The 17,535-nt window shown below is 42.3% G+C and overlaps 1 protein-coding gene across 6 annotated transcripts in view; it reads left to right on the top strand.

Annotated features, from left to right (window-relative positions):
- il1rapl1a (interleukin 1 receptor accessory protein-like 1a) overlaps positions 1 to 17,535 on the top strand; it is a 185,570-nt gene that overhangs the window by 13,376 nt on the left and 154,659 nt on the right. For 5 of the 6 annotated variants that reach the window (XM_074694841.1, XM_074694837.1, XM_074694839.1 and 2 more), the window contains exon 2: positions 6,752 to 6,853. In XM_074694841.1, the coding sequence (XP_074550942.1) occupies positions 6,772 to 6,853 (82 nt within the window). In that variant the 5' untranslated portion in view covers positions 6,752 to 6,771. Of the gene's footprint in view, positions 1 to 4,650; positions 4,884 to 6,751; positions 6,854 to 17,535 lie in introns of those variants that run through there. The other variant, XM_074694840.1, reaches the window with a different exon arrangement.

The raw sequence follows: 17,535 nt of genomic DNA, 5'->3' as shown, positions 1-17,535 counted from the left end.
TATAATATTATATATCTTAATATAAATTTATACTATTATGCTTTCTAAAATTGTTAACATTATGGGTGGTATAGAAAACAGTGATACACATAGGTATTAAGATCCTTCGTTTTAGTTTTTTTTTTTTTTTTTTTTAATCATATATGTTGGAAATAAGTTACCTTTTTCTTGTAGAGGGCCAAATGTTTTTCTTTGGCTGTCTAGTAATGTAATGTCAGGTCCCATAAATAAATCCCAAAATCTGGCTCACAGTTTTGTACAGTTTGGCTCCTGATATAGTCTGTTGACATCAACATCATCATTATTCAACCTTTTCAAATGGTCTGATGTAAAAAAAAATAAATAATAATAATAGATTCATCATCCCAGCCCTAGTGAAAGGACGGGCCTCAAACATCAAGGTCTGCTCATAGCTCCGCCCCTGACAGGCTCCCAAAGAGCTGACTTATCAAAGTGAACAAAGTTTGTGGAGCCTTAAAGAGACAGCAGCTTAAACAAAGTGCCTCTGACAGAGGCTGAAATAATGGTTTTTAAAACACCAGGGAGAGAAAAAAATGAATTTTTTTCAGCCTTCAATCATGTAAAGCTACTACGAAGACACCAGAGGAACAGAATAAAGCCTAAAATGAACAATACCCACTCTTTAAGCCATTAAGTTAGGGTTTTGTTTTTAGATTTTAAACTGGATCACTGGAAATAAGTATGACTGGTGCCATCATTCATCAGCAGAAGGATATTGACAGTTGTGCTCATATTCAGCTCTGAGAGTGATATTGTTTAAACACAGCAGTAACTTCAATAAGTCTGTTTTTGGATTACTTACCAAGCACCAGCTTTTGTGACCACATTTTTGCACAAATGGACGGAAATCGAACAGTTACAGAGCAAAAAAACACAGCTTTTGAACACCTTCAACTCAGCTTATCATGTGCAACTGCTTTGTGTTATTTTTGCCTTTATTGTATTGAGAAGCTAAAGAGAGACGTACAACATGCAGAGTAAAGAGCAGGGAACAGCTGTACTTAGCAACCTCTGTTAACAAAGATTACTGTTATGTGCACACTTAAGCCATTAAGCAAATTAATCTGCTATTTATTATGTCCACCTATTATAATGGTGCTACATGTAAAGAAAGCCTTTTCTTTTCTCCGCTGTGTGAGGTATGAGCTTATCAATCCTGACAAAGACTGTTGGCTGCAGCATTAATTAACAAAGCTCAGATCACCTAAGGCAAAGTGATACATGTAGTTAAAAGTCCTGCTTATTATTTTTTCAGCATCACCAATAATGGAGCACCTTCCGTCCAATCAGATGAGAACTTCATGTTCCAGGATTAGACTCAGAGGAGGTGGAGACAAGAGCTGCTTTAGTGCTGCTTCCTTACAAATCTTGTCTTTTTTAAGAATGCTAGCTCAGCTTGGACTTTGCATGACATCATTAAGTTGTAATTGACAACACTTGTACATTTAAATATAATCCAGGATATAAATTAAGATACATCAACAGATTCATTATCTTAGATACAGAAACAACAGAGAAGACATTTAACCATCTTTACCAGAGGCTTGTTTACAAGCTTGTTTGTGCTTCTATCAGTGTGCTTGTATCAATGTGTGTGTGTGTTTGTGTTTGACAGGGTTTTTAGTCTATCTGCGTGTCAGCGCGGCTCTGGCTGCCCTCAGTGGGATGTGTACACTAAATGGGTGAGGAGAGGGTTGGCCCCTGCTCTCCATCAAAGGCTGGTATTGACTGGAAGCATGAGAGGGTCTCTGCAGCCAGTCATCCTTGGACAGCTGACAATGGGCCTGAGCGCAGAGGGGAATATAGCTGAAAGCAATCAACAACTGCTGGAGGGAAATGCTCCACTGGTTGGAGGAATGTGTCCGAGCTCGGACCTCCCTCACAACAGACCACAAGCGCCTCTCTTGACCGATCATGTGTACACGGAATCTGCTCAGCTTTTAATTAATTACACACACATTGTTGTGTTGCTCTGATGTGCTTCTTTAAAGAGCATGTACAGTATATGTGTGTGAGTGTGTGTGTTTGCAGAACAGCGGGGTACGGATTGGCTCAGGATGGTGTGGTAATTAATCTCACTCAGTGAAGAGGTGCATGTTGGGACTGAGGCAGGGCATAGCTCAGCGCACCTTGCTCGTTAACTCTAACCACCTATGGCCAGCCTCCGGAGATTAACGAGGGCTGCCCATGGTCAAACGCGGTCAAATGTGTGTTTTAACGAATGCTCACTCAGCCTACCAGTGAGCGTTTTTTGTTTTTTTTTATTCCGGGGCAGTGATTCGCATTGCTGCTGCAGAATAATGCTCCTGGGACCTGACTCACACTGTGACACATCTGCCACACAGTGGAGACGACACACACACACATGCACTGACGTGAAAATGTGCCACATGGCTCAGACGGAGGAGCAGGTAGACGTACAGGAAGCAGAGCTGCTGAGTGTTAACCCAGCATAGGTCTGTTTGACACAGTGACACACAGACAACCCAATGACTCATTCACTTGTTGTGTGTGCGCGTTTGTGTCCCTCTCTGTCTGTGAACCCGTTCTCCTCGGCTGGCTTCTGTTTGTACTCTATGCCAGTGTGGCATTTGATGTTTGCCGAGCCAAAACTACAAATTAGACGCAAATAACCATAAAGGTACATCACACTCATGTCTGAATGAGTCAAACTTTTCAGTTTAGCCTCAACATTTCACTATTCGGCTCTATCACCGCTCTTGAAGTGCATCTTCAAAGGTTACCCTTTTCAGTCAGCGACTCCTAAAGCGTATAAATAATGTAAAACGTCACAGAATGGAAAGAAGCTGCTGTGTTGTTCATGCATATTCTTGTCTCGTGACGCCAGTGTTATGATCTGAATGCAGCCAAAGGATGTGTTTTCCACCTGCAGAATCCTCATTTAATATTCAGCAGTTATTACTCATGCAATATTTATCAAAAACCACAACTGCTCCTGTAATGTGCATTGTGGGGAAAGGTTAATTCGTTGTGTTTACAGCTGTGTACATTCACCTCTCCTGTGCACACACGAAACAGTAAACAGGCGTATATTTCTGAATGCATCCTGATGAATTATTTCACATGCACACTTTCACTGTCTGCATTCTTGGTCCTGTCAGGGCACACAGCCACGTCTTGTAAATGCTATGAAGATGTACTTTACCTAAGACCACAGAGCAGGCAGCCTTCAAATTGGATTAAATCCCTAAATCACATGATCAATCATCCACAGCTTGCCGTGCCAAGATGGCGGAGGTATTTTTTCCTTCTGTGCCTTCAGATGGCTCGGCGTCATGCTTAAGCAACAGAAACGGAGCTGCAGAGTGCTTGTGGTTTAAGGTTCTGCTTGTAATTTGTGAATCTGTGTGTCCTGTTTCCTCTCCAGAGATAAAACAATTAGAAAATGAGAGCCACAGTGCACACACACAAACACACACACCACATGCACACAGCAGACAGAGTGTGCTCACAACAAATAGCATGAGGTGATAATTGAATTGGGGAAACATTAAGGGAAGATGGGGAAAGATACACAGCTCTCCTGGGAGATGCAGTCTCATAACAACGGCAGCACACAGTAAATTCCTCTGCTGCTCTGTCAGGGTGAGCCGGCACGCGGTGCAGGGCCGTGCCCCTCGTTTTCTGGTAAAAAGCAGCAGGCAGACGCTACATGTGCCACTGTGTGTGATGATGTGTGCATGCTTCATGCATCGCTGGAGCATGGATATCACGCCATGCCTCTGTGTGTGCCTCCTCAAACACACCTGCTCCTGACGCCTCGGAGGAAAAAGCTTGGCTGTAGTTGGCAGCATGAGCAGAGCCAGAATTTTGTAGAACAAGATGTACAAAATATACCTGAGCTACTTTTCTCTTTACATCCGCACAATAGTTTTCTTTAAGAGTTATCTCCACCAAGATTTATTTCATCTGTCAACCATGTTTTTGGTTTTGCTTTTAGAGGAGAGACTGTGGCTCAGCATTGTGGAGTTTTTCCCATGTTGCCCTGGAAACAAAATCTGTAGGTTGTATTGAAACACCTTCAAACAAGGCCAGCTTCCAATGAGTCACTCGCAGATATCATTTTGTCTACTTTGGTTGAAATAAATGGAGCGAAGTGTTAGTTCAGACAGGACACAAAGTCAAGCTTCCACCTCAGATCCTCATTTTCTGCTGGGTCTGATTTTACCAGGGTCATATGTCCCGTCACTGATGCGCGGGAGGTGTGCTTCAGGCTTTGGCATTTCATGATGGCATATGAAAGAGTGGAAAGCTCCCATATCACCAAATTTGACTTTAACTAACCCAGAGAAATCAGTTACACCTCTCAGCAAATCAGATTTAAGTCTCAGAAGTTTCTCTTTTGACACTTTTGTGCAGAAGTTTCATCCAATTTGTGAAAGCAGGGAATGAAGGGGGAGTGATCAGGGAGAAGGGTCGAAGCGAGGTGTGTATGCGGGGTCTTTGCGAGGGGCACAATGCCCCACTGTTCCTGAGGATGGCAGGATGGTGATGTCATAGCTGGCGGGTCTCACAGCCCACTGAGCCTGTGAAGGCGTGACATGACTGGGACAAAGCAGAGCAGTGCCGCCGTTGTTCTATTGAATCAGGCTGTGACGGGCCACAGTCTGGATCCTGTGGCTACAGAATCAAACTGCCAATCACGCTGTTTGTTAAGTGAATCAAGTCGTATCAGCTCCTTGGAATGAAATCATCTCCTTTTGACATTTTGACTTTATGGGACAGCTTCAAGCGTAGAGATTTAAGAAGTCTGGCCACAGAGGGCTCCTGCCAAATTTGACATCAAATCTTAACCGCAAAGCAACTGGGGGCCTCCAGAATCCAATGATGTGAATCGCTTGGTGCGGTAATTTCATCTGATATTGTTGTTTTATTCAGAAAACTCTTTGTAGCAGTCTGCAGTCCACTGAACATTTTAGTAGTGATGGTAAATTGAAAGCATGCAGCTATAATAGTGTTATTGTCTGTCTCCTTTTTATTCCTTCTCTTCTGCCTCTCTGTGTGGTTATGGTCTCAGCGGTCCTGGTGTTTCTTGACTTTTCAATTTTGTACTCTTGTCATTGTGTGTTTGGAAGCAGCAGTTCCCTCCTTTATGCTTGTCTTGTTAGATTTCTGGGAAAGTAATGCGGTGATGGCCGCAGGAAGTGTTTATATTTAAAGAGCGATACGGTCATTAGGATGAAGAGCTCTGAAAGTCTGAAGCGACCTCTGAAGAATCTGGAGCTTTGAGGTTGTTTCTGGTTGGAGCTTTGTGTGTGTGTGTGTGTGTGTGTGTGTGTGTGTGTGTGAGAGTGTGGCTGTAAATTTGCTGAAGTGTAACTGCCAGAAACACACAAACAACCGGCCAGCTTACAGGCAAATGTTCACTGTGGCATTTGCCGGAGCGTCGATGTTTATCGACTGAATGTTGTTTCCTCGTTGAAAATGATCAAGAGGAATGAAAAGAGCTTCTTTTTAGAGCTGGCCTCTGCGAGTAATGTGTAAACACACACTGAGAGAGGCTCCTTTCATTAGCTATGCTAATCTGGAGTTGCTGCAGACACCAGGGTCCCTCCTGGCTTGGGTTCTCTGTGTCGTTGGTTTCAGCGTCCTCGTCTTCTCCTTTCTGGTTTATCAGGTTAATTTCCTGTGTGTTGCATTCTCCTTCCTCTTTTTCCAAGGATCTAGCTACCTATGTATCTGCTCTTTTTCTCTTATCACCACTTTCCGTTGAGTTGTCTGGCCGCTGACACATACGACCATCCTGAGTGACTAATACAAGCTCAGGGTTTTCTGGATGACAGTACGGAAAAAAATCTGTTTCTTCAAATATAAACTTTCATTCAACTCACCAAATATCTTAAATCAACTGTTTATTCATTCAACTCATTCATTTCCTGTTTTGTCATTAACATTCTAATTCACTCTCACATGATTCATACTGAAGGATTCAGCCATCAGTTATCACTCTGTGTTAACTTTGATGAGTGCCCTTCTTTTTTCGTTTAACATCAAAATTTATACAGCAGCAGCGGCTCTATTTCAGAAGCCGGCTATTAGAGGATAATTACTACATGTTAGATTATGTCATTTACTCAGAGAAGATGAGGATTGAGAATGAGGCACCTCCATCAATTAATATGATGTATGAGTCGATAAGGGATATGGGTGGGATATGTGCCGCATCTCTGCGAGTCACGAGGTGATAATTTGAAATTTTCTTCAAGGTCCCCTCCTACTTTTTAATGAAGCTGGCGATTAAAAGTGGTGTTTCTTACACATGTAATTATTTCTTTATTGATTTGTCAGCATCACAGGGAATGGTTTCTCGTGAAATATATCTGCGCTGTGATAACACGTCTCAACTGCAATCATGATACAAAATCATTACAAGAAAGACCCCCTGGGGGGATGTGCAAAGTGGTGTGCTGATGTGAGTGACCAAATCAGTGTCTTTCTGTGTGTGTGTGTGTGTGTGTGTGTTTGTGTGTGTGTGTGTGTGTGTGTGTGTGTGTGTGTGCAAGTCTTTGTCCAGTAATGTGTGTTCTTGCTTACTGCAGTGTTTGGGCCTTTATAGAGCATCCTCCACAGCGGCACTTACTCTTGCCGTGTAGAAACAATGAGGTACTTGATCTCCTGTTCAGGCAGTGACTGATTATTCTTTCTACTCTCTTTCTCTCTCCTGCTATCCCTCCTTCTCCCTGCCCTTCTTCTTCTTCTTCTTCCTCAGGCTGTGAGGACGGGGGGAAGATGAGACCTCCCAGCCCTCTGCTGATCCTGCTGTACATCACGCTGTCCAAGAGTGTAAAGGTGGTCTCCAAGAGAGGCTCAGGTATTTAACACACCGTCTCTATCTCTCCTCTCACTTCGAGGACTGTGCAAGCTCCGCCTGTGTTCTCACCTTTGGATAACTTTCCCTTTCATGCAACTCTTGGTTAAGTTGCAGTTTTGCAGTAGCCACTAACCATTTGTTGCTTGAGCTGGCTTTGATGTGATTTTTTCTTTTGTCTTTGAGGATGAAACCTGGAGATCTTTTTTACCTTATCATGTTAAGTACCGGGTCCTTAGGTTCTTCCTGTAAACACAGCCGTCTAAGTGCGTTAAAACCACTGTTCAAACAGATGATAGGCAGGTGAGCACTGCTCCCCCCGCTCATGTGTGAATGACTCATGCAGGAAAAAAAGATGTTGGACAGTTTAATCTTAAGTGCAGCATTATTGCATGTTAGGTAAAATGCATGCAGATAATAGAAAGTTAGACATTGTAAGAATTAGAATTAGAGCTACCTCTATCTGAGGAGAGTGACAGCTACCAAATGATCCCATTGCTCAGTGACAGGGTCACTGAGGGTTACTGTGAAACTCATTTTAGCTCTAAATGCCAGCAAATTGAGCATCTATTGTGAACAAATGCAAAGGTCAAAAGAGAAAATGTAGAGGGAAAAGACTGAGGGTAGAAAGTTTTCATGACAAGAATACATAGAGACTGAGGCTGTCAGTTAAAACACTGAACAGAGAAGCTGCCAGAACTTAAGCAAGGAGGGTCTACCTGCTTTTATGCATATTCTGTACTTTAATAGTTGTCAGTGATGTCACTTTTCATTCATCTCTTATCCTTGTTGTTGCACATATGTCTTTGTGTTCTCTGATTCTCTGACAAGCATCTGTCCACTAAGGTTCAAGGTCTGACCTTTAGACAAAGCTTTCATGTAGATGAACGCTGACACAAAGAACAGGAGAGCTGCTTGTAGATGAATAATATACTCAAGTGGCTCCTGTGGCCTCCTCAGACTAGGAGCAGCAGCTCCTTCAGTCAAGTGTGAAGCTGTTAGGACGAGGTCAGCACCTCTAAGACCAGGGCCATGGTGCTCTGTAAGAAAATGATAGATAGCTGGCTTCTGAGAATGGAAAGAGTCTTAGACCCCAGGTAGCCCAGGGTATTGTGGGATTGATGGATGCTCTGGTGGAGCATCAGCAGTACTGTGGCGTTTTACCTGACTTCTGTGGTGAAAGTTGGAGTTAAGGCTTTTGATTCACCAGTTGATTGTCAACCCAACACTCACCATTGATCTTAAACTTGGTTGTGACCAGTAGAGTGAGGTTACAGATAAAAGCCATAGGAGGATCAGGCATCTGAGACATACCTCCATTTCCACAATTGTCCAGGTGCATCCAACAGAGAGACCCCGATCTTCATTCTGTATCTAAATATCTGCAGGTTGCAGGACAATGTACAAAGTAGAATAAATGATGTGGATTGCCTTCATGCTCAGATCTCTCCATATTCATGAAGATCAGCAGTGCTGGGATCGGTTTAGTTGCATTGATCTTGACATAAAAAGTCAAATATTTATGTGATTTTAAAGGACTTGTTATATAAAGACTTGATGGGTCTTTAAATACCAAGTTGTCTACCTAGGAATCATATTTAAAGTTTCCTTAACTGTCTCTAAACAGATGAACCATTGATGGAGGAATTCCTTGGCTTAACAATAACTATAACTAGCTAAAATAAAAGCTTTGACACACGGCTAACCCCCTGTTAGTGAATCAGTGTATTGACCTCATGAAGCCCCAGAAGCTTCTTAAGTCGATCAGCGAACTCCATTGATTGGGTTATTTCGTTGTCTAATTTCTAAGGTACTAAGTTTCAATCAGAGAGACCTATAGGTGGCCAAATTGTCATAACAAGCTGTCTGCCTTATGGTTATCTAATAAAAGACTTGTGTATTGAAATGTACCTTGATCTCTGTCCAGCTATCGAGCTGTCTTTAATGGCTAATTGACTGCTCTGATCTGTCTAATTAGGGTTTAGTACAGAGTTGTGTGGTTATGGCGTATTGTTGGATTTTCTGCACAGGTTGGTGGATTCTGGTGTGAACATGTGATCATGTTTGTTCCTTCTCCTCCATGAGCACCTGTGTGCTGGTCAGCAGAGGATTTCCATATAGATCAGAGACCGGACAGCACATCAGATCAATCAAGTGGCTCCTCTGGGTCCTCCAGTCAGGTATCGATGGCTGTGAAGTCGATTTTTCCTCCTAACCGAGGGGTCAAGAGGTGATGGAGTGTCACAGGGCAGTTTGGCTTCTTAATGACACTTTGAGTGGTCTCGATGTTCGCCTGAAGATTAAAGATGGAGCAAGGATGAAAATCAGACGTGCTCACATTAAACTTGATCTGGGGCAAAGATGACATCACTTTTCCCTCTTCATTGTCTCCTCTTTGTGTCTTTCTTTTTTTTATTATTTTTTCATTGGGTCTTCCTTTCTCTTTTGTTTAGTTGTTACTTTGTTACATTGTATCTGCCTTGATTTTTTAATCTCTTTCCTTGTTTCTTTCTCTTTTTCTTTCTTTCTTTCTTTCTTTCTTTCTTTCTTTCTTTCTTTCTTTCTTTCTTTCTTTCTTTCTTTCTTTCTTTCTTTCTTTCTTTCTTTCGTTCTTTCTTTCTTTCCTTGTGTCTTTCTTTCTTTCTGTCTTTCTTTTGTGCCTTTTGTTCTTGTTGCTTGTTCTCAATTTCATGGTTTTCCTTTTTGATAACAAATGCATAACACACTTCTTTGTGCCATATTACTGTCATTAACCTTAAGTAGGTTTCACCTTAAGTGACTTGTTTTGCTTTATTTTATTTTATTTTATTTTATTTTATTTTATTTCATGTTATTTTATTTTATTTCATGTTATTTTATTTTATTTTATTTTATTTTATTTTTATTCTATTTTACTTCATCAAAGATCTTCATGTTGTAGATTTTGCTGTTGTCGGGATGTGAAGTATTTAAACACTCTGACTTCTCACTTGCACTTAAGTCAAAAGTCATATACAGGCAGTTTGCCGTTGAGTTAAAAACAAGATCTAACTCTAATCTGACAGAGAAAAGAAAGTGTGAGACAAAGAAACTGACTTTTGCTGGATTGCAGTTCCTGTGAATGGTTTTATTTCAGAGGGGAATCTGCTGTTTCTGGAGGACTGCAGGAAGACAGGACTTTTACTCTACAACCTTGAATAGTTATGGTTTGCGGGACCAGCTATGAGAGCTTGATTAGCCCCCTGGAGATTCTGGATAATGCAGCTGTTCAATTGATTTTTCCTTCCGACTTCCAAACAGCATTCCCAGAGTTTGTAGCTCTCCAAAATCCTATAATTAGTCAGTGTGGGGTCTGCCCGGGTCTGTATTACCCGGACTAATGAGTTTCCCGAAGGTGTGCAGACTGCATGTCTCTTATTCCCTCGTTGCCCTTGCATGCTTGGCACTGTTCATGGTTTTAATGACCAGCCGGGCTGAAGAATTGGATATCAATTGGGCTAGATTGCAGTTGATGGTCTGTGTTTTTGCTGTGGGTGCCTCTGTGTATGGAGCTGTTTATGCACAGCTGGACCCAGAGCCTGTGCTGCTTTTTGCAAATGTGTTTACTTTTTTACCCCAGGCACCCAGCACCATATGCTCTCTCACCTTGGATTGATTGTTCAGTGGACTGACCAAGGCCATGTTGACCCTGTTCACTCTGAGCTGGTCTCTAAGACACACCATTAGGGCCCATCCATCAGACTCCAAAAGTTTTCATCTTGGTCGGATTTGGCTTGACCAAACTGGTTCCTGGCTAACTTCTTGAGACCAGCCCATGAAAAACCCAGAGTGGGGATTGTCTGGGACTCTTAAACTGGTGTCTCCCAAACCCAACCACCATTTCAGTGGGCTTAGAAAGATTAAATATGAGAATTTTTTTTTAACAATGAAGTGTTTGTCAAACAAAATAATTGGAGGCTTCGACTGAAATCTTGAGCTAGAGGATTTTCTCCAAAGATGAACAAATTAGAAGAACAGAAAGTCAATCAATGACTGTTTAAATTAGTCTGTCCGTATTTTATTAAGTTAAACTGTCTGCACATTTGACAATTTGATTAGATTTCTGAGTTGATTGAATTTTGAAGCAGTGCAGAGACAAAATACACAACTTAAGGCATTATTTTGGACCATGATTACAGGCATCATGATTTTTAAGTAAAGGGTCAAACCTTGGAAAGTGAAGACTTTACCGTCCACTTTCTTTCTGTTCAAGTCAGAGGCTGAAACAAAGAGTTAAGTAAGATAAAACCCCTTCTGGATCTGCTTGAACAGCTGTTAGCACCTCTCTGCTCACTGGACTGGATCAGAGTTTGAGTCGGGATCAGTCAAGGAGATTATGACTGGGGGAAGTTTGGGGTAGCTTCGGTTGGAGTTGGTCAACCGAAAAAATCTGCTCCTCTTTAGACTGAAGCCTGAGATGAACGTAGCTCTGCTCTTTCTCCCAACACACTGATACCAATACTGCACTCACCCTGCACACAGATATTATTGAGTTTTATTTGCTCATCTGGATATTTTGGAGTTCAAACTCAGGTACCAAGATCAGGTAATTTGTCCAATGCCTCAGAAACTGAAGATCAAGCCTATGTTGGTGTCCTATTTTTTTTAGAAATGGTCTCATTAGACGTGATATGAGCCACATTCTGTTTTATTTTTAAATATATAAAAAACAGAAATGACACCCTTGGTTCAGCATGATGCGAGTGTAATGGAAACAATGCTTTCCTCACTATAAGGCGTCCACGGTGCACAGACATGCTCACCACCCTCCCATCAGTCATTGTCGTCTGGTCAAAGGTTGAATGTTGTGTATCAACATGAGAATTGACCACGGCGCTCATTGAATGCCTTCCCTCACCCCAGACACACAGCTGGGACATAAACAGACAATAGCCCTGCTTATGAATCACAGCTGCGACTCTGCGCCATCACGGCCTCTGCTGTCCCATACAGAGACAAAAAAATAAACACTGCATGAACACTTTGTCCATTTGTGCAATCCAAATGTCATGAGAGCGCCAGACAATACACAACACTAAACACATCCAAGGCCTGCTGACCGGTCTGTTAGCTGGAATAATGGCTTTTAAACACAGCCTGCAGGGATGAGTGAACATGCTGCAGTGGAAAACAACAATCTGCACTCAGCTCTAATGCAAGAACGGGAGCCGAGCTTTGTCCCACACTTAACGCAGCAGAGGCACTATTTTACAGTGAATATGTGCAGCCCTAGATTTGAATCAATCGCTTTTAATGGGATTATTGACTCCAGATTTAAGGTACATTGTAAATAAAAGCAAAGCATTCACAGTATGGCAATATGCTCAAACATTTATCTCCTTCTATTTAATACTGGAATTAGAAACACCAGATTTTACCACCAACCCCTGCAGACCTAATCCTACAGCCACCTTCTTACTGTGAAATACTTTTAGATGTCACGTCCGACCCCTTCGGAGTGTGAAAATTTCAAGAATGTATATGTAAAAAGTAATTAAAGAGGGGGTATTGTGCTTTTTCTAAGCATTATAATGTCTGCCTGGTGCCCCTGTAGCATCTTTTCATGATTTACAGCTCAGAAATACCATATGTCTCTCTCTCTCTGGTGTTTAAGAAACCCTTATTTCAGTCTGTGAAACATTTTGTTTTAGCTGCTGTCCCTTTAAGGCTCCTTGCTCCACAGACCCTCTTCCCTCTGATTGGCCAGCCCTGCGTAGACTTGTTGGGGGCAGGCTTCGGGCAGACCTTGGTGATTTAGGCCCACTCCTCTTACATGTATCATGCGAGATATTTGATGACATCATCATTTCTGCAAGTCTCGTGAAGATCTCACAATACTTTATAGAACATCCTATATTTGTTTCCTATTCAAGAATGCTTATTTTAAAAGATCTTTAAGTGGAGAATCTACTTTTATTTCACACAGACATTTAAACTATTACAAGGGATATTTTAGAAGCTTATACTTTTGCAACTAAGTGCGTAGGTGAAGCTCTAATTTACCAAAACAGCTCTATATAGGGCTTTGAAAACTAACCACTGTTGTTTATCTGCCGGCTTTGGTCTATTCTAGAAAGTATGTGATATGGTAAAAGCAAATAAGAGCAGCAGAGAGTGATACGAGCTCCAACTGTTTGTCTAATGTAGCATAGTGTCCCAAAGCGGCTGCAGTCGGCCTGCTGTCTACACACTATGACGTGACCGAGCATTGCTACCCAATGATCCCAGCAGGAGATGTCAGGCAGCATAGTTGGTTTGTGTGTGTGTGCATATGCTGTGTGTTCAATTATATTCATCCAAAAAGTTTCTGTGTGTGTGTGTGTGTGTGTGTGTGTGTGTGTGTGTGTGTGTGTGTGTGTGTGTGTGTGTGTGTGTGTGTGTGACTTATGATATCCCAACCTTGGCCTCTTGCTGTTTCACTGAGCGGGGGATAAAAACGATACCGCCAATATTCTAGATGACTCTGCAAAGTCTCGCTCCAAATCCCTGATAACGGCCCGTCATGGATAACTGTAAATCTGACATGGCCTCAAGGCAGTGTGGGGGATGAAGTCCATAGAGCTGACGCCTGAATAACCTCACGATAAGTGCCAGAACAGGAATACAAAATACAGTCAGTCATTCGGTTAATTTATTTGTCTAGGTGCTCGCCTATCATTGCACAAATCACACCAGAGCAATTCCTCTGACAGTCAGAAACTGAAATGTGCCTATCTATACGTTTTTTGCTGTCAGGCTGATGGGCTAAATGACCTACACAAATAAGACATAGTGAGACCTTGTCTCTACTTGTCATTCCTGTCCGATACCTGGAGGCTTTGCAGATAATTGTCCAGGAAAAGAGTTTAAAATAGTTTATTGATGGATCAACTCTTGACATTGACATGTGTACAAAGACCACACCTAGGCCCAAGATAAACTATTGATCATCCTCAACATTTGGCTCGACAGATCTAAAAATGATCCCTCAGCCTGGGCCGAGTCTCTCTTTTTTTGTCCAGTTTGTCATTTGCAATGCTGTGCTCGTCCTTGGTGCCAGTTTTCTTGATGTGAGCCACAAAGCAGGAATGTCTAAATAAGCTTGTATTGATGATAAGTAGAGAATACAGCCAGCTGTATCAGCCCACAGGACGTCAATATGCAAACAGGCCGACTTTGCTGTTTTAAAACCTGCTGTTTAACCTCCAAACCAGACCGCCGTCTTTCCTCTAAAAGATGCAGCCACAAAGAGGAATGAAGAGTGGATGTGTTATATACACCACACAATTTTGTTCATTCCTCCCTGTTGGCTCACAGCACACATAAATGCACTACGGATGCTGTCCCAGCCTGGTCAATACCTCTCTCTCTAAATGATGAGGAATGGCCCGCGCTGCAGTAACACTGTGCCGGGAGATTGATCACATGCAGACTACTGGAGATTAAATGGCTTTCTCGTGGAGAGCCAGACTGCCCCTGGATGGTGCATTGTGTAGATAGGAAGCCCTGTTTTCTCCTGCACAGCTCACAGCAGCTGCACAGCCTTAGGACAAGACTGAATATACAGGAAATCAAAGTATAGTACATTGATTTTTGGAGGAAGTGGATGCTTATACTCAGCTTTGAGTGTGCATCATTATTTTGCCTTCTTAAGTAAAGAACAAGGAGTTGCCTGGGTTTATAAACAGTTAAAGATGGGAAACACACAGTTATTGCCTCTGTGTGTGGAAGTTTGGAGGAAAGAGTTTCATAAAATTGGTGTCTCATAAAAGTAATACATTCATTTAGAGCCTCAAAACACTCCCATCCTCCACAGAAGGTCTTTACATCTCCTCTAAAGGTTCACAATTAAAGACCTGGGATATTACTCCCTCTGGTTAATGTATGCTTAGGGAAATTATAAGTGTGTGTTTGTGTGTGTGCCTGTGTGTGTATGTACAGTGTAAAAGAGAAAGGCTGCATGCTCCAAAGAGAACAGATGATTAGAGGGACGTGTGGTTTGATGTGTGTGTGCTGGTGTTCGCTGATAATGAAGCAATTATGGCGGGAAATCAGTCATGTTTGTAGCACAAGTAAATATAATGCAATACTCAGCATATGCACGGGTGTAAAAGTGTGTGTGTGTTCAAGTGGATGGCTGTGTGTACACTCGCCATACAGTCTGCCAGGTAATTAAGTGTTGGTTAAATGAGGTGAAGTACCACTAGATGCTTTATAGACATGAAGGTGATTCATGTTGTATTAAAGGGGTGATGCTGCAGTGTGGTGTGTGCTGGAATATCTTCTGTCCCAGAAGCTTTGTTTGTGTGTTATGTGTTGGTTAACTGATCACTGTGAGCATGTGCTAATCTGTAATTTCTCCCCCTGCAACATCAAACATCTCTGAGATAATTAGAGTTTCATCTTGACAGAATTATGCAGATTAACCACAGATTATTATTAAAAAGAGGCTAACAGCAGTGATTCCAGCCTCTTTAAAGATTTATAAAGGACTTCTGATACAGCAGTCACACTGGCCATTTGAACTGTGCTGTACTCAAGCACGATTGCCTCCTTGCAATGCCATTCTCTGCTGGAGAGTATGGCCACAGGTCACACTACTCCAATATGGACCAGACTTTAGCAGGTATCAAACACACACCCTTGGCCAGCCTACATCAATGTAAAGCGTCTGTTTACACAAAGCGTCAACTCATCAGAGTCAGCACAATGAGACACAGAGGACACAGATACAACTCTAGTGACGTTTTGATTTATGTTGAGTTATTTAGGCCTGACATAAGCCATCTAACATCCCCATTATTGTTTAAAATGATCGTGCATGGAGTGAACAGTGCTAAGTCCCATCTTTCTGAAGCATGCCAAAGCAGAGATGTGAATCATGCTTAAGTGCGGCACACTTGCGGTCACACTGGCCAAAGAGCTGGGCTTTAGGGTTACAGCATGCTTAAGCACGGTACAGTTTGCCAGTGTGACCGCGTCCTGAGCTGTCTCACCTCGTGTGGACAAAGCAGGACACTTCTTTCCCTCCTCAACTGCTCTTCTCTTCATGTGTAAGAAGTCATTCCTGACAGAAACCATCTCTTCCTTTTTATTTTAAGTTTCTTATATGCAACTCACTCTGAGTCTTTGATGTAGAAACTTGACAAAAGGCTGTTTCAGCAGCTTGATCTCCTTTCCTGACACCTACCCTGCAGCTGGGGTGACAGGAATATAAAATAAAATTGCTTTATAGAAATAATCTGCCTTTTTTTCTGGGGGTCTTGTCTGCTTTTGTAGGTCAAATAAAGGCTGTAGTCTAAACTCTGCTCTGAGGAGCTTTAAAACACAATGCGGACACTGGTATATGTCTTGGGGATATGAAAAAGTCAAATTTACGTTTTTGAGTAAATGTAAGCTCAATGACGGGCAGAGAGGTGTTATTTGTTGCACTTGTCACATGGAGTCCTGTTTGATTACTCTTTGATTTCAATTCATCAGATGTCTTATAAGAACCCAGAGGTTTTACCCCAGGCAGCTGAACTACAAAGACCAGCATTCTAGAAACCCCTTCAGGCCATTTAAACTACAATCACCCACAGTCCCCTGCCACCTCCTCCTGTCAAAGTGATATGCACTCAGCTGTGGTTGTTAGACCTTTAGATGCACACATCTACAAGTGCTACACACACGAGTGCCGCTCACACACTACAGTGTTTGTGTGGATCTATCAAGCATCCCTCATTAAGCAAAAACTTACAAAAAAAAGTGAGCTCCATGCTGAGAATGAGGGGGAGGAATCTGAGTACGTCTCCAAATGCTAATGAGAGGAGCCTGCTTCAACGCACTGCTTTGTCTGCGTGTGTGTTCATCTGAGCATGTTTGTGTGTAAGCATAGTGTGTGTGTTTTTTTTCTCCCCTTGCAAAGGTAGGACAAAATCTAAGCAGTTATTTTTACATATCATTAGTAGCCGAGCGCAGCCCCATCACCCTGACAACTTCATCCCTTCTGCTTATCACCATAACAACTAATCTACCGTAAATAGTGCTGTCTGCCTCCATCCCCCTCTCCCTCTTTCCTTCTTTTTCACCGTCTCTCTCCATCACTCTTTATTCCCTCCGATCTTTTCTTGCATTTCTTTCCGCTCCTCTTGTTGCCACAGCACCTCCCTCCCTTGTCCTTCACTGACGCCATTTCTTCCACTTTCTCTGTCGACTTGTTCTGTGTGGAGTTCATTTTTCTGTGCCACTGCAGATGTGGGTGGTTCTGGTGACTGCACAATAACCTTTCCCACTGATTCACGTTGTCAAGTGCCTGAGCTCGGATGGCGATCAATAAAAAAAGGCAGCTTTAACAAGTTATCCAGCAAACTCCCTGATCCTTTATCGATTTCTCTACTTTTTTTGTGCTTTAACTCTTTTTGCACGTTCGTATAGATGCATGCTTTGTTGGATGCTCATGCAGTGCAGGTATGTGTTAAGAGGATCAGGTGCACCTCGTGCCTTTGTGTTCGACCTAAATGTGTTATTGATGGCGAGTCCGGCCTGACAACTTGATTGGCCCACTCGAGTCCAGGATTAACTCGCCAGCCTGGCAGGCTTTTTTTTTTTTTTTTTTAAATCAAAGGTCAAGCCATTGGTCTGTTTGGCTGAGCAGCTCTGGGATTGACTTAACAGCCTTGTGTGCTAATGCAGAGTTATCCCAAGGT

Source organism: Halichoeres trimaculatus, unplaced genomic scaffold (genome assembly GCF_033239565.1).
Source record: "Halichoeres trimaculatus isolate MK-OKI-2021-1 unplaced genomic scaffold, fHalTri1.1 fHalTri1_scaffold_19, whole genome shotgun sequence".
Classification (NCBI taxonomy): domain Eukaryota; kingdom Metazoa; phylum Chordata; class Actinopteri; order Labriformes; family Labridae; genus Halichoeres; species Halichoeres trimaculatus.
Note: the sequence above shows the minus strand (reverse complement) of the source record. Positions and strands in the feature narration are given on the sequence as shown.